This window comes from Salvelinus sp. IW2-2015, linkage group LG4q.1:29 (genome assembly GCF_002910315.2).
Source record: "Salvelinus sp. IW2-2015 linkage group LG4q.1:29, ASM291031v2, whole genome shotgun sequence".
NCBI lineage: Eukaryota > Metazoa > Chordata > Actinopteri > Salmoniformes > Salmonidae > Salvelinus > Salvelinus sp. IW2-2015.
In genome coordinates this window covers 16,130,621-16,148,994 of record NC_036842.1, presented here as the reverse complement: position 1 = coordinate 16,148,994, position 18,374 = coordinate 16,130,621, and the positions used below count along the sequence as shown (strand labels likewise).

At 38.8% G+C, this 18,374-nt stretch overlaps 1 protein-coding gene across 1 annotated transcript in view; it reads right to left on the bottom strand.

Moving 5' to 3' along the window:
• Positions 1 to 18,374, bottom strand: part of LOC111961551 (WD repeat-containing protein 5) — a 41,488-nt gene that overhangs the window by 20,423 nt on the left and 2,691 nt on the right. The window contains exons 2-5 of the mRNA XM_023983930.2: positions 12,446 to 12,580; positions 11,963 to 12,071; positions 8,522 to 8,595; positions 8,339 to 8,428 (exon numbers count right to left, since the gene is read on the bottom strand). Coding sequence (XP_023839698.1) covers positions 8,339 to 8,428; positions 8,522 to 8,595; positions 11,963 to 12,071; positions 12,446 to 12,517 — 345 coding nt within the window. The 5' untranslated portion in view covers positions 12,518 to 12,580. The remainder of the gene's footprint in view (positions 1 to 8,338; positions 8,429 to 8,521; positions 8,596 to 11,962; positions 12,072 to 12,445; positions 12,581 to 18,374) is intronic.

The window sequence follows — 18,374 nt, the reverse complement described above, 5'->3', positions numbered from 1 at the left end:
TTGAGACGCTGTGGTCCCTAGACACTCTTCAAGGTCATGTGACCAGACTGTCCGGTGGCCGTGTCAGTTCTATGAGCTGATCCACATCAGCATATCCTGCAGTGATCCTGATGCCTTGATAGTCCAACCTACGGTTTAATAATAAAGGTATAATTAACAGGTTAAAGATCACTGCGCATGCGAAAAACCAGACCATATCTTCCGAGAGGATGACTTGACACACCTAGCGCTCATCTTGGAAACTTCCACCAATTCTGTGCACGAAAAGTCAGTGTGGGCCAACAATTGTGTGACCCACTGGTTCTCATCCAAACTGCTGGCGTATTTGTCCTTGTTCAATCGACACCCACCCCAGCCTTGTACAGGTCTACAATTTATCCCTGAGTCCTTACACAGCTCTCTTGGTCTTGGCCATTGTGAGAAGGTTGGAGTCTGTTTGATTGAGTGTGTGGACAGGTGATATTTTATACAGGTAACGAGTTCAAACAGGTGCAGTTAATACAGGTAATGAGTGGAGAACAGGAGGGCTTTCTAAAGAAAACTAACAGGTCTGTGAGAGCCGGAATTCTTACTGGTTGGTAGGGTGTCAAATACTTATGTCATGCATATAAATGCAAATTAATTACTTAAAAATCATACAATGTGATTTCTGGATTTTTGTTTTAGATTCCGTCTCACAGTTGAAGTGTACCTATGATAAAAAAGACAGACCTCTACATGCTTATGAAAGTAAAAACCTGCAAAATACGGCAGTGTATCCATAAGCACTTTTTGTCTTCTCTACAACAGATGTTCTCCCCACTGTATATATATATATATATAAAAATCATTCGTAAAGTATTCTGATTTCCCCTTTTCCACAGTTTGTTACCTTACGCTAAAATTGATGAAAAAAAAAATTCCTCCTCAATCTATACACAATATCCGATAATGACAAAGTGAAAACAGGTTTTAAGAAATGTTTGCAAATGTATTTAAAATAAAAAACAAAAATACCTAATTTACATAAGTATTCAGACCCTTTGCTATGAGACTCGAAATTGAGCTCAGATACATCCTGTTTCCATTGATCATCCTTGAGATCCCCATCCAACCTGACAGAGCTTGAGAGGATCTGCAGAGAATGGGAGAAACTCCCCAAATACAGGTGTGCCATGGTTTGTAGCGTCATACCCAGGAAGACGAGGCTGTAATCGCTGCCTAATGTGCATCAACAAAGTACTGAGTAAAGGGTCTGAATACTTAAGTGATAAGTTTTTTTATTTTCAATAAAATGAGCAAAAATTTCAGAAAGTCTGTTTTTGCTTTGTCATTATGGGGTATTTTGTGTAGATTGATGAGGGGGTTAAAAACAATTTAATACATTTTAGAATAAGGCTGTAACGTAACAAAATGTGGAAAAAGTGAAGGTGAACTGTGCTGTTTCACAAAAGTTCTGAACCTACATACATTTGAAGGACACAGTAAATTAAACATTAGTTATCTTGTTGTTTTTAGTCTCCCCCTTTCAGCTCCCCTCAACCCCTCCCATCTATCTCTGAACACCATCCAGTTTTGATTTCTATTTGCTATATATTTATCAACTGTGCTGTTTCACAAAAGTTTATTTGTTTGCTCCAAGTAAATGAATCTTTCTATTCTCATAGTTTCTACAGATTGTAAATTAAAGATAATACTTGTAAGAAAAAATATTTATTATATTATTGATCGATTGAATATGACTTTTCAAATCACCCAGCAGTGCTATTTGCAGAGTTAGCTCCAGGTAAATGTTGCAATTCTTCATCTATTCCTGAACATGCAATCAAAAACAAGCTCCATATGGACAGTACCAAAACAAATGATCTAATGATTCTGTCTCTTCGTAGAAAAATCTGCAGAGCTGGGATGGTTGCATCCCCATATATAACATTCTATTGGTTGCAATAATTTTGTATAATAATTTAAAATATATCAGTTCATAAACCACGTGCCATGGAATCGGTACATCACAAATCTCACAATTTTGCAATCTTTATTGAGCATAATAAGTTGCATGGACTCACTCTGTGTGCAATAATAGTGGTTAACATGATTTATGAAGGACTACCTCATCTCTGTACCCCACACATACAGATAATTGTAAGGTCCCTCAGTCAAGCAGTGAATTTCAAAACAGAGTCAACCACAGATTAAAAACCTGTGAATATCCCTTTGAGCATGGTGAAATAATTAATTACACTTCGGATGGTGCATCAATACACCCAGTCACTACAAAAGATACAGGTGTCCTTCCTAACTCAGTTGTCAGAGAGGAAGGAAACCAATCAGGGATTTCACCATGAGGCCAATGGTGACTTTAAAACAGAGTTTATTGGCTGTGATATCAGAAAACTTAGGCTGGATCAACAACATCGTAGTTACTCCACAATAATAAGCTAAATGACAGAGAGAAAAGAAGCCGGCACAGAACAACAATATTCCAAAACATGCATCCTGTTTGCAATAAGGCACTAAAGTAAAACTGCTAAAAATGTGGCAAAGACATGAACTTCATGTCCTGAAAACCAAGTGTTATGTTTGTGGCAAATCCAACAACATCACTGAGTACCACTCTTCATATTTTCAAGCATGATGGTGGCTGCATCATGTTATGGGTATGCTTGTCATCGGCAAGGACTATGCAGTTTATGATAAAAATAAATGGAATAGAGCAAAGCACAGGCAAAATCCAAGAAGAAAACCTGGTTCAGGCTACTTTCAAACAGACACTGGGCGACAAATGCACCTTTCAGCAGGATAATAAACCTACAACACAAAGCCAAATATACACCGGAGTTGCTTACCAAGACGACATTGAATGTTCCTGAGTGGCCTAGTTACAGTTTTCTTGAAAATCCGCTTGAAAATCTATGGCAAGACTTGAAAATGGCTGTCTAGCAATGAACAACAACCAACTTGACAAAGTTTGAAGAATTTTAAGAATGTGAAATATTCTACAATCCATGTGTGGAAAGCATTCATAATAATACAACATTTTCTTCCACTGACATTTAAGTATTTTGTGTAGATTGTTAACACAAAAAAGAGAAATCCATTTTACTCACACCTTGTAACAACAAAATGTGGAAAAAGTAAAGGGGTGTGAATACTTGTGTTGCCACCCTAGGGTCATGCACTACTCAAAGCAAATGTAGAACTTCTATTATTCAAAAACATAAAATACCGTCAACTTGAAAAACATTGTGATCTGATATTTTGGCCACATCACCCAGCCCTATATGTATTTGCTGTTGATTATTCAATGTTAAGTCTTTTATACACTAGAAAAGCCGGGCCTCTAGCCATCACATTCTGAGCCAATTCCCAGTTGTTTTAGCGTCAACATTCTAATAAATCCTTTGGTTGTGTTTATGAAGGTCACAGAATACGAAAAAAATTAAGAATATAATAGGATTTATTAGTTTGTTACTGTAGGCTATGTAAAAATAAAAACATGTTAAACTACACAACTCAAGTGTTAATCCATTATTTTGTTTTGGCAGGTCTTAAACATTATGAACCTAACATGCTGACCATACACACGTTATTCAATTGTTGCATCCAAACTGCTCACGAGCGTCTGCCTAGCCAGGCGCTAAGATAGAACTTGGTTCTACTTGTGACGCGTTGCAAATCCTGCCTCTCCCATCTCCTCATTGGTTTTAAGGAGCATATACCCACATGGGTGATTGAAAGATGAACTGAGGTTCACACTCCAGTCCAGTTGGTGGAGGTAATGCACCTTAAAGTTGGTTGCTAACCACCACAAAGTCCAAAGAAGAAGACTGAAGGAGGAGAGATTACTAGAAACTAACTCGGTTTACCCTTTTATCTGTCGAATAATTGTCAGAGGACCTTTTGCATTTCAGGTAAAATAACAACCCAATGTTTAGATCCCAGGACAAATTAGCTAGCAACAGCAAGCTAGCTAGCTAAATTGCCATGAATGTTTAATGCTTTTCGACATAATTAATATAGTTGGTTCAGAGGTCTTTTTCATATTTCAACCTGCGGTCCTGATCGCGTCAGGTGTGGATGGACATAATCAACATACGTGCACGCCTGGTGTAGTCAGCATGTAGGAAAATAACAGAATACCATATTTGAAGTTTTATTATGTTACAAGTCTGCGCTTCCTTGCCTATATGCAGCCGTGAGTGCTCAGGTGTTGAACACATGGAACCGCAGTCATCTTTGTAAAAAGTTACATTTTGAAATAGAGCCCATTTGCTAAATGTTTTGAGTTGTTTGGCCAAAGCAGTTATTTTATAAACCTTATAATATGCTCTTTCTGATAGGTAATATAAATCAAAATGTCTGACCTGCATGAACCTAGGATTAGAAAAAGTTATTATTTTGGTAAGCTCCATTCCCTTTGTCAATTTCACACGCTGCTCTGTTCCCTCAGTGTCTTCATTCACAATTGAAAATATTGTCACCCATCAGACTATTGTCAATTGAAACTTGTCTTTAGGCTACATATATGAGTGAAATTAGTTTCAATATAGTTTAGGTGTAGTTTTGATCGGCCATTATCAGATGGGCAGCCAACTGTCGGGTGAAGGAAGGGGTAATGACACGTCCTCCTAAAACTGGTTATAACAAACTGATAATGATGAAGGAAAAATGTATACAGTAGAGTATTACAATATTATTTTGTACAATATCATAGTCTATGACTCCAAGTACTGATTGTAAAAAAATATTTTTAAAATTAAAATGTACACGGCAGTTAACGTTAGCTAGCGCTAGTCGGCTGTACCTGTGCCAAAACGCCGGTATTTCTCCTTCTCTAGCTTTATATCATTTTTTAATTTTTTTTTATGCTGAGACATGTTTAACTTCTCTAGGGTAGGGGGCAGCATTTTCACGTTTGGATGAAAAACATACCCAAATTCAACTGCCAGTTACTCATCCCCAGGAGATAAGATATGCATATTATTAGTAGATTTGGATAGAAAACACTCTGAAGTTTCTAAAACTGTTTGAATCATGTCTGTGAGTATAACAGAACTTATTTAGCAGGTGAAACCTCGAGGACAAACCATTCAGATTTCTTTTTTTTGAGGTCACTGTCTTTTCAATTAGTTTTCATTGGGAAATCAGATTTTAAAGCGAATTGCTTGCAGTTCCTATGGATTCCACTAGATGTCAACAGTCTTGAGAAATAGGTTGAGGTTATTCCTTTGTGTAATGAAGAAATACGGCCATCTTGAAGTCGAGGCACTCCAGGTGTCCTGGACATGCGCTTCAATCAAACAGAAGGCATGCTACATATCGTTTTAATCCTGTATTGAACACATATCATCCCGTCTTCAATTTTATCAATTATTAACGTTAAAAAATACCCAAAGTTGTATTACAAAAGTAGTTTGACATTTTTGGGCAAAATTTACAGGTAACCTTTGAGATAATTTGTCGTCACGTTTGACGTTGGAACCGGTGTTTTTCTGGATCAAATGCGCCAAATAAATGGACATTCTGGATATATATCGACGGAATTAATCGAACAAAAGGACCATTTGTGATGTTTATGGGACATATTGGAGTGCCAACAACAGAAGCTCGTCAAAGGTAAGGCATGAATTATATTTTTATTTCTGCGTTTTATGTCGCGCCTGCAGGGTTGAAATGTTCTCTCTTTTGTTTACTATGGTGCTATGCTCAGATAATAGCATCGTATGCTTTCGCTGAAAAGCCTACTTGAATTCTGACATGTTGGCTGGATTCACAACCAGTGTAGCTTTAATTTGTTATCTTTCATGTGTGATTTAATGAAAGTTTGATTTTATAGTAATCTTCATAGTAATTAATTTTAATTTGGCGCTCTGCATTTTCTCAGGCTTTTTGCCAAGTGATACAGTAGCTTCTTGCCTAAACTCAGATATTTGGAAATAAATATGAACTTTACCGAACAAAAAATACATGTATTGTGTAACATGAAGTCCTATGAGTGTCATCTGATGAAGATTATCAAAGGTTAGTGATTAATTTTATCTCTATTTCTGCTTTTTGTTACTGCTCTCTTTAGCTGGAAAAATGGCTGTCTTTTTCTGTAACTTGGCTCATACCTAACATAATCGTTTGGTGTGCTTTCGTCGTAAAACCTTTTTGAAATCGGACACTTTGGCTGGATTTACAACAAGTGTAGCTTTAAAATGGTGTAAAATACTTGTATGTTTGAGGAATTAAAATTATGGGATTTCTGTTGTTTTGAATTTGGCGCCCTGCAGTTTCACTGGCTGTTGACGAGGTGGGACGCTAACGTCCCACATACCCTAGAGAGGTTAACACATTGCCATGACTGATCAAAACATATTTTCTCATGGCTCCTTGTCCCTCTGCAGCAGACATGCTAAGCAATATGTTTGGAACATCGAATCTCAATAACGCAGCAGTATCGAAACAAAATACATATAGAATCGTGACAATTGTAATAAATATCGCATTGGTAGATAAGCATCGTGATAACAGGGGTTAAAGCAACAACAAAAAACGGCATAACTGAAACTTAAGTCGATCTCAGATCGATTGTCTGGAGCCAAGTTAACCTCCCCTTTCATGTATAATAAAAATTAAAAATTAAAAAATTAAAGTCATGACCATCATGCTCATGCTTTTAGGGAAAGAGGATCATTTTGTACATGTATTAAACTGCGAGTTTGACCAATTCCATCATTTCCATATTGGAAATAAAACAAACAATCACGTTTTTACAGTAACAGTATTTTTGCCTATATATATTTTATGTAAAATGAGCTGGGCTTATATTTGCATTAAGGCCAACCTTTTATAGAGAATCTAGATTTTTTCAATAAGTACCATTATTTAATTACAACCTATTTTTTATCATTTTTTTAACTTGAGGGCCAAATAAAATAGCCCGCTGGCTGAATTTGGCTCATGGGCCACCAATTGACAACCCCTGACCACCTTCACCCCTTTTCTCAATCCAAGTCCATCTACATTTATTTTTAACAGTTTTATCAAAATGACAGTTATGTCTGCACTGGCTTATACCATCAAGGCCTCCATTGCACCACATAGGGCTAAGGTTCCATCAACAGGCTACATCCAAATCGCAATACATCCAAATAAATTGTAAACTGAAATTACAGCCACAGAAATAATTTCAGTTTGTGACAAAACAAGCAATTCATAGTGTACAGAATCATTGTACCATCTAAAATCGCTGTAAAATATATTTTCAATAACAAAAAAATATTGTATTTTCAGTTGTTTGAAGCTGGTGGATGAAACAAAGTAAAACACTCAAGCGCAAGTGGTATCCACTAGATTCCACAGCCACCAAGTCTCCACGTGTTGCGGGGAAATGGGATGCAGTGAAGGGGGAGAGTCGGACAGGGTCATAATGCCTCCTGACCCCTCCTGTCTCAGCCTCCAGTATTTATGCTGCAATAGTTTGTGTCGGTGGGCTAAGGTCAGTCTGTTATATGTGGAGTATTTCTCCCGTCTTATCCGGTGTCCTGTGTGAATTTAAGTGTGCGCCCTCTAATTCTCTCTCTCCCTCCCCTCCCGGAGGACCTCAGCCCTGGGATCATGCCCTGAGGTGCTGACCTGTTGCACCCTCTACAACCACTGGGATTATTATTATCGGACCCTGCTGGTCATCTATGAACATCTTCTGTTATAATCTCCACCCAGCACAGCCAGAAGAAGACTGGCCACCCCGCAGAGCCTGGTTCCACTACGTTTCTTCCTAGGTTCCTGCCTTTCTAGGGAGTTTTTCCTAGCCACCGTGCTTCTACATCTGCATTGCTTGCTGTTTGGGGTTTTAGGCTGGGTTTCTGTACAGCACTTTGTGACATCAACTGATGTAAAAAGGGCTTTATAAATACATTGATTGATTGTTTGTTTGTTTATATTCATCTTAGGTGTTGTTGCAATTCACCTAGCTTCCACATGGGTGAGACATTCTACATGTAGCACCTTAAACTGAATTGACTATTTAATAACATTACATGGCAAAAATAGTAGCACTGGAAAGTTACATCTTGAGTGATAAAGTAAATGCTTTGAATTACTTTACCCGCAGCTACACACTGCAGTTTGAGTTGACCGCTGCAGTGGTGCACATTATAGACTGTTAACTCCATCTGAACAGCGGAGTGTCAGCAACAATAATGCATGTCTTTTCAGTGCACACACCGTAACAGAGAAAATAAAATACTTGAGAATAAATGTACTTGGGAATCATTTCTTAGCCTAATACAGAAGCATGTCTGTTCTATGTCATCTCCAAACCAGCCCCCTTATTCTATATTTCTGAGAATAACCTCCCCATCCTGCCTCTTACCGAGCTGACGTCCCAGATCTTTAGAGTCTTGTCATCAGATGCTGAAACCAGGAGGTTGGAGTCTGAGGACCAGGCGACATCTGAGATCCCCTGCAGATGACAAGTGAAAGGTCAACTTGGTTTGTGCCACACAAGTGGCATATCCATTAAATATATATATATATAATGGAAGCTTGAACTCACAAGTTTGTGTCCCGATATTGTTTTCTCAAACTTTCCATCGTAAGCTCCCCAAATTTTTATCAGTTTGTCAGCAGCTGTAAAACATATGTCAAGACAGGTTACGTGAGCATTTTCTACTGAAATGTAGTGTTATCATTTGAAATATTTTCACTATTAGAATAATGTTTTTTTGGGGGAGGATATCCCGATAGCCAAAATACATGTTTTTTGTGAAACGTTCTTAAAAACCTGGGCACTTGCTGCACAACTAGGGAAAGACACCAGGCATTGCCCTTCCCCCACCCTGCTGCAGTAGCAAACAGAGCAGCACTATGTGAGACAGGAGGGAGAGAGAAAGTAGCCATATCAGACGATATTCTTGCTGCCATAGCATGTCATACTATCTGGTTAGTGATGGAATAACCGTTACATACCGCACCTTCAGAAAGTATTCCCAACCCTTGACTTTTTCCACATTTTGTTGTGTTAAAATGGATTTCATTGGGGTTTTTTGTCAAGGGGTGTGACTACTTTCTGAAGGAACTGTACATGCAAGCACCAATGTCCATAAAATCACACACTCACAAATCTTACATGCACTGTGCTCTATATATACCCCTCTTTCTTCCTTGTGTTTGGTGAGAAAGCAAACATCAAAAGGATACAGGCAACAGGTATGACAACATTGAGTGTATATATTGAACAAAAATATAAAAACACAGGTACACCTTGTGCTGGGGACATCAAAAGGCCACTAAAATGTGCAGTTTATCTTGATTAGATAAGTATTCAACCCAGAGTCAATGCATGTTAGAATCACCTTTTGCAGTGATTACAGCTGTGACCTTTTCCTGAGTAAGTCTGAGAGCTTTGCACACCTGGATTGTACAATATTTGAAGAACATTATTATTTTCACAATTCTTCAAGCTTTGTCAAGTTGGTTGTTGATCATTGCTAGACACCAATTTAAGTCTTGCCATAGATTTGAAACCAATTTGTTTTTTTAAGGTTATTGTCCTGCTGAAAGGTGAATTTGTCACCCAGTATGTTGGAAAGCAGACTGAACCAGGTTTTCCTCTAGGATTTTTCCTGTGCTTAGCTCTAATCCGTTACTATTTATCCTAAACTCACTAGTCTTTGCCATTGACAAGCATACCCATAACATGATGCAGCCACCACCATGCTTGAAAATATGAAGAGTGGTACTCAATGATGTGTTGTGTTTGCCCCAAACATAACACTTTATATTCAGGTCATAAAGTTAACTTCTTTGCCACACTATTTTGAAGTGCCTTATTGCAAACAGGATGCATGTTTTGGAATATTTTTATTCTGTACAGGCTTCTTTCTTGTCACTGTCAATTAGGTTATTTTTGGGGAGTAACTACAATGTTGTTGATCCATCCATAGTTCTCTCCTATCACTGCAATTAAACTCTGTAACAGTTTTAAAATAACCATTGGCCTCAGTGAAATCCCTAAGCGATTTCCTTCCTCTCCGGCAACTAAGTTAGGAAGAAGGACGCCTGTATCTTTGTAGTGACTGAGCGTATTGATACACCATCTAAAGTGTAATTAATAATTTCACCATGCTCAAAGGGATATTCAATGTTTACTTTTTTTACCCATCTACCAATAGGTGCCCTTCTTTGCGAGGCATTGGAATACCTCCTTGGTCTGTGGTTGAATCTTAGTTTGAAATTCACTGCACAACTATGCAGATAATTGTATGTGTGGGGTAGAGATGAGGTAGTCATTCAAAAACACTATTATTGCACACAGAGTGAGTCCATGCAACTTATTATGTGACTTGTTAAGAACATTTTTACTGCTGACCTTATTTAGGCTTGCCATAACAAAGGGGTTGAATACTTATTGACACAAGACATTTCAGCTTTTACATTTTTTATAAAATTTGTAAACATTTCTAAAAACATAATTCCACTTTGACATTATGGGGTATTGTGTGTAGGCGAGTGACAAATATCAATGTAATAATTTTTTTATTCAGGCTGTAACAACAAAATGTGAAGGGGTGTGAATAGTTTCTGAAGGCACTGTATCGCGATATTATTTTGGCCGATATTATATAGACTCCAAGTGTCGATTTGCATTTGAAAAGGTAGCGATGCTGGCGCTAGTCGCCCGCACCTGCGCCAAAATGATGGTATTTTTTTGTTCTCCATCTTTTGAAATAGTTTGAGCCAACATGTTTCCAGCAATTTCCATGAATGATCAAAACTCATTTTCTCATGCTCTCTCATCTCTCTGCAGCAGACATATAGTGAACATCAAATCGCAATACATAGAATCGTGAGAAATACAATACATATCGGCACCCAAATATTGTAATTAAATCATATCGTCCCTGGCAATTCCCAGCCCTACATCTGGTAGTGCCTGTTTTGACTGCCTCAAATGTAAAGCTAGCTATGCTAACCAGCTAAGTTAGCCAACTAGCAAGACTAACTGAGGCGGTTTTGCTGCGCTCTCCGTCCTTGTCTACAACAACTCCATTCAAGTTTAACAACAGCCAACCTGTTGGTTGCTCGTTGTAGTCTACTGCTTCTCATTAAGGTAACTTAATTCTGTAGTTTTAATTCCATTTTGCACAGATTCGAAATATCCCACTTCACTTGCTAGGCTACATATGGAGCCTCTGACTGTAGTGTCAATTTGATCGCCTGACAACTTGGCTTCAAGTGTGAAACGTGTGCAGGCTACACGTGTCGTTTTTATGCAGTGCCCGTCAAACAACAATTTGAAAGTTTGTTTTATTAAATGAATGTCAAATATCATGATAGGCTATATACTTGTATGGAGCAAAGACAAAGCCTTTTCATTGTTAAAAGGCCTATCATTATTATTATTTTTTAATTAATACTCTCGTAAGTAATGGAATACTAAAGTCCGTTTGGATATTCGATTAGAGATTCTCTGGTACTTTTGTATACTTTTTAGCCCGTAGTTCTTTAAGTATTGCTCACGAGCCAAAAGCGGTCCCCAAAATTGCATACTAAATCACATATCTGCAGATATGTGCACCACGTCATTGTTCGCTCTCTGGAACTTTAATTGCTAGGGGGCGGCCCACGTGGGGGAAAATGGCGCAGTACATCTTCCATAAAAACGGTCACTTTCAAACTAGGGATTTCATGGCTAATTTAGTTAAGACAGTAAGTCTGCTTATAGATTACGCATGTACAGTATGAACTACACATCCAGCCCAAAGCAGGAGGTTTAAAGTCGCCAAAGTTCCGGAGCATGTCTAACTGTGCCTTTCTCTAGTTATCATGCAAGAGTGATCAGATCATTTACATTGAAAGAACGTTGCATTTAATTAACTGTTATACATTTTATTCTACAACAACTTGTGCATGCAATGTTACAAGCCTAATAATAGCAGTATTCGGTAAACCTACTGTTCTAAGCCCACCTAAAGCACTCATCATAAAAACTTACATGAACTGGCGAGCCACTCTCCACTGGGACTGAACTTGACAGACGAAACTGCTTTTGTGTGGCCGGCTAAGGTGAATTTCAGGGTGTAGTTGGGCTTGACTGGTGCCGACTAAATAGGGGAAGTAAACAATTGGAACAGGAAAGCAGTTCAGTTGATATCTGTAGAAGCATTTAAGGCAATTTGCCTTTAAAAAAAAATATTTTCGGACACCGTGTAAATAGCAGAGACACAGGACAATCTGGCTACATGGTATCTTTAAGTATCAAGTGACAGGGGTTTCATCAACGCAGGCCCCAGCGAACCAATGAGGTAGTAGCCTATCCGTACAAATCCATAGGAAAAAACATTTGAATGGTAATAAGACTAGCCATTGTCTTCCGTCAGATGGCGTCATTCTAACGTGACATGCAGTTACCAGGAGCCATACCTGCAGACAGCTGTCACGCTATCTGGCGACAATGAGGGCAAGCATGAACCCATACCTTACTCTGGCTGGCAGATGCAGATGACGTTTTAGTGGCCTCAGTTTCTGGTTTCTTCTCCTCTGTTGCCATGGTGATAGTGATGTAGCCGAGGGGGAGGGGGATTGGTTTGTGAAAGCACGTGGGACAACCAGCCTGCAAAAGAGGAGAGCAGAGCAGAAAGGAATGTTCATTATGCCAAGATGTAGCCGACTAAACTCAATTCCATGGTGAAGGAAGATTCTGATGAACTCCAACTCAGTTGAGAAGAAACCAGGCTTTGTGGAACTCAGCTCTGACTACGTCAATTCTCCCAAGGTCAATACTTCAACAAAAACTTCTTATGAAACGCTTACCTAATACCCATGTTTGTCCTCTGTGGGTGTGCCTTTGTTTGCTGAAATCAATACTTATTAATAAAACCTTAACCAATTAACCAGACTGTTTCCTAGTTGAGATTTAATTAACACATGTGCATTTGTGCTGAGTTGCCATCTTAGAGGAACAGCAATGAGCAAACAGTTGGTGGTTGTATTTGATAAACGTTTAATGGAAAAGTATGGATTTCAGCAAAGAAAGGCATGCAACTACAGAGGACAGTTTTTTTTTTTTTTATATATATTGACCTTGGGCAAATCTATGTCGTTGGAGAAGAATTCAACAAAGCCTGGTCTCTGCTAAACTTCGTTGGTGGAGTTAATCCGAAATTCACCATGGGTCGTCACTAGTTACCACAGCCAAAGTCAGAAGACCCACCTACTCGATCAGATGAGGGAGTGTGATGATGCATATTACGTTTTTTTAGAAAAAGTCTAATTTTCAGCCTCCCGGGTGGTGCAGTACTAGCTGTGCCACCAGAGATTCTGGGTTCGAGCCCAGGCTCTTTCGCAGCCGGCCGCGACCGGGAGGTCAATGGGGCGACGCACAATTGGCCCAGCGTCGTCTGGGTTAGGGAGGGTTTGGCTGGCAGGGATATCCTTGTCACATCGCGCACTAGCGACTCCTGTGGCGGGCCGGGCGCAGTGCACGCTGACCAGGTCGCCAGGTGTACGTGTTTCCTCCGACACATTGGTGCGGCTGGCTTCCGGGTTGGATGTGCATTGTGTCAAGAAGCAGTGCGGCTAGGTTGGGTTGTGTTTCGGAGGACGCATGGCTCTCGACCTTCGCCTCCCCCGAGTCCGTACGGAAGTTGCAGCGACCAATTGGATACCACGAAATTGGGGGGGGAAAAGGGGTAAAATAAAACACAAATTTTAAAAATAGCCTAATTTTCGAATTGGCATCTATCAAGTTTAAGCTTGAGGACCAATTAATTAAATACATTCGGGAACAAGAATTAGCAACTTCACTAAAATTCATAACATTGAGAAAGGACAAACTTCGTCATTTATTTTTTAGATAACTAGTAGCTAACTTTTGCTACTCATCTACAATGAGCTAGCTAGCATAAGGGATTCCATTCCAAGCACAGGAGGTATTCTATATATATATTTTTTTACCATTCTTTAACTAGGCAAGTCAGTTCAGAACAAATTCTTATTTTCAATGACAGCCTAGAAACAGTGGGTTAACTGCCTTGTTCAGGGGTAGAATGACAGATTTATATCTTGTCAGCTCGGGGATTCGAACTTGCTACCCTGCCGCTCCATTTGATAGAGCAATGTCGTTAGTTTCCCTACAAGCCTATCATTCCAATAGTAATATATCATATTCATGATCATTGGCAGGAAAAAAACTCAGATGGGAGAGTAAAAGTCTCCCATTCAATGGTGTTCTGTTTCAAGTTGTGGGCACAAAGAAGTATGAATAGTGCCACCAGGGGAAAGACAGACAAAAGCCAAAAAGAAATATGCTACTGAAACGAACAATAAGGCAGTAAATTCAAAGACGGAGCACTTTTTACAACATTAATTTCATTTTAATAATGTTGAAGTACTAACTAACAATGGAATGTTCTTTAATAAAACTGAAGAACGTGGTACTTTAAAACGGGTGTCCTAACTCTGTGTTCAACTAAAGATCACATATTGCAAGAGTATGTAATGATGAGTACCAATTCATATGTAATGTGTATATCAAACTGTATTCCTACCACCTAATACTGTGCATAAAAGTATAAGAATAAATGTACAGTTGAAGTCGGAAGTTTACATACACCTTAGCCAAATACATTTAAACTCAGTTTTTCACAATTCCTGCCATTTAATCGTAGTGAAAATTACCCTTCACAGGTCAGTTAGGAACACCACTTTATTTTAAGAATGTGAAATGTCAGAATAATAGTGGAGAGAATGATGTATTTCAGCTTTTAATTCTATCATCACATTCCCAGTGGGTCAGAAGTTTACATACACTCAATTAGTATTTGGGTCAACTTGGGTCAAATGTTTCGGGTAGCCTTCCAAAAGCTTCCCACAATAAGTTGGGTGAATTTTGGCCCATTCCTCCTGACAGAGCTGGTGTAACTGAGTCAGGTTTGTAGGCCTCCTTGCTCGCACACGCTTTTTCAGTTCTGCCAACACATTTTTATACGATTGAGGTCAGGGCTTTGTAATGGCCACTCCAATACCTTGACTTTGTTGTCCTTAAGCCATTTAGCCACAACTTTGGAAGTATGCTTGGGGTCATTGTCCATTTGGAAGACCCATTAGTGACCAAGCTTTACCTTCCTGACTGATGTCTTGAGATGTTGCTTCAATATATCCACATAATTTTCCTTCCTCGTGATGCCATCTATTTTGTGAAGTGCACCAGTCCCTCCTGCAGCAAAGCACCCCCACAACATGATGCTGCCACCCCAGTGCTTCACGGTTGGGATGGTGTTCTTCGGCTTTCAAGTCTCCCCCTTTTCCACCAAACATAAAAATGGTCATCATGGCCAAACAGTTCTATTTTGTTTCATCAGACCAGAGGGCATTTCTCCAAAAAGTATGATCTTTGTACCCATGTGCAGTTGCAAACCGTAGTCTGGCATTTTTATGGCGGTTTTGGAGCAGTGGCTTCTTCCTTGCTGAGCGGACTTTCAGGTTATGTCGATATAGGACTCGTTTTACTGTGGATATAGATACTTTTGTACCTGTTTCCTCCAGCATCTTCACAAGGTCCTTTGCTGTTGTTCTGGGATTGATTTGCACTTTTCGCACCAAAGTACGTTCTTCTCTAGGAGAGAGAACGCTTCTCCTTCCTGAGCGGTATGACTGCTGCGTGGTCCCATGTTGTTTATACTTGAATCCTATTGTTTGTACAGATGAACGTGGTAAAATTACTTGTGTCATGCACAAAGCAGATGTCCTAACAGACTTGCCAAAACTATAGTTTGTTAACCGTAAATAGGTTTTCTCCAATGTCTGCATTTGTTTTTAAAACGGCATGAAGACAAACAAATTGATACATGATTTTGGAGATTATTTTCGTAATCCACAAGTAAAACGTACAGTTTCACATTTTATTTATAAAATTGGCAGATTTTTGGCAGATTAAGAAACTTCAACCCTTTTACCTTATTAGGCACATAGGAACTTAATATAGGCATTTATTAAACTTAAAATAGACTTGCAGTACACCTTTACACTTACATGGCACTTTTTTCTAGACACGCAAAGCTTTTTACCTGCTATTTATTTTATTCCCCCCCACCCCCTTTCTTCGGAGGACAAATGTAACTTTGTTTTACATTTCAGTTTAAAACAAAAATTTTGTTACATGTACAACTGAAGTCAGAAGTTTACATACACTTAGGTTGGAGTCATTAAAACTCATTTTTCAACCACTCCACAAATTTCTTGTTATTAAGACAAGTAACTATGAGTAAGGGCAAACATCATAAGCGGAGTTAGAATAAGACATCTGATTACCACTTTGCATTTAAAAAGGTTGGTTTTATTATAGCTAACAAATAACCAAATCATTGATGATCACTAGATAAAAGAAATCCATTGGAGTTTCTCAAAATGCATACTACCGTGCCCCGAGCACACAAATTGGAACACGGAGGGCACTTCTCCAATGCATACTCTGTTTGCATGCTTCAAAATATGTACATCGATACAACCTCCAACAGAAAGTATAAAAAGAAATGACGCAACCACGTAAAAATGACACATAATCTATTGAAATCAATGGCAGCCATTATTTGCGCAGATCAAGAGAAAATACACTTCCGACTTCAGAATGAAATATTGCCTATTCACATCTCATATGTTGCCTGACTAAAACATTTTATCTTGATATGTTAACAAATACAGTACCAGTCAAAAGTTAGGACACACCTACTCATTCCAGGGTTTTTCTTTATTTTCACTATTTTCTACATCAACTGGTCAACTCTGATTTACCACCCAAAGATATCCCTGCACAACGTGTATTTGCGCCCCTACTGGATGGAAACTACAAGTGTAATGGCTGTGCTCAATGCAATGGAACTTATAAATGTAGATCCTTCAAAACACCCCCAAACAGGGAAACAGATCCCAATCAAAGGTGTGCTCCACTAAGGCAGTTATTTATCTTAGAACTTGTCCTTGTGGTAAAAATGATGTGGGTAAAACAAAGCGCAAATTAAAAGTACGAATCTCGGAGCATCGTAGCACCATTAGATGCAAAAACTTGACTTACCCAGTTACAGCCCAATTTTTGGAAGAATACCCCTCGATTTCGTCTCTACGTTATATTGGAATCGAACATGTCACCCTCCCTAGGAGAGAAGGTGACCTCGACAATTTATTGTTAAAACGAGAGGCTGCTTGGATCTTTAATTTAAAAGACCCTAGCTCCCTTCGGTCTCAATGTAGACTTAGATCTGAAGCCATTCTTGTGATTATTGTGATTTTGCTATTGTAAATATTTGTAGGCTTATGTAGCCAAATTGTATCTATGATCGTACGCTATCCATTTATGTTTTTTGTATGCCATTTTATATATGAGAATTAACCAATGATATCAGGCCACACCCGGCCATGATTACAGACACCTGTGTGTCTTTTGACACTATATAAATTAGGCATCCCGCAGTGTTTGTCATTATACCCTGATGAAGACAGCTTGTCTGTCGAAAAATAAACAAATACATTTTTTTGCATCTGAGCTCCTAGTGTGCGGCTCTCCTTTATTTTTTAAAGAATAATATTGAAGACATCAAAACTATGAAATAACACATATGGAATCACGTACTAACCAAAACAGTGTTAAACAAATCAAAATATATTTTATATTTGAGATTCTTCAAAGTAGCCACCCTTTGCCTTGATGACAGCTTTGCACAATCTTGGCGTTCTCTCAACCAGCTTCATGAAGTAGTCATCAAGAATGCATTTCAATTAACAGGTGTGCCTTGTTAAAAGTTCATTTGTGGAATTTCTTTCCTTCTTAATGTGTTTGAGCCAATCAGTTGTGTTGTGACAAGATAGGGGTGGTATACAGAAGATTGTATTTTACCAAATAGGGCCAAGTCCATATTATGGCAAGAACAGTTTAAATAAGCAAAGAGAAATGACAGTCCATCATTACTTTAAGACTTGAAGGTCAGCCAATACGGAAAATGTCAAGAACTTTTAAAGTTTCTTCAAGTGGAGTCACAAAAACCATCAAAAGCTATGATTCAATTGGCTCTCATGAGGACCGCCACGGGAAAGGAAGACCCAGAGTTACCTCTGCTGCAGAGGATACGCTCATTAGTTACAAGCCTCAGAAATTGCAACCCAAATAAATGCTTCAGAGTTCAAGTAACAGACATCTCAACATCAACTGTTCAGAGGAGACTGTGTAAATCAGGCCTTCATGGTCAAATTGCTGCAAAGAAACCACTAGTAAAGCACACCAATAATAAGAAGAGACTTGCTTGGGCCAAGAAACACAATGGATGGAAACGCTATGGACATTAGACCGGTGGAAATCTGTCATTTGGTCTGATTTTAGATTTTTGGTTCCAACCGCCGAGTCTTTGTGAGATGCA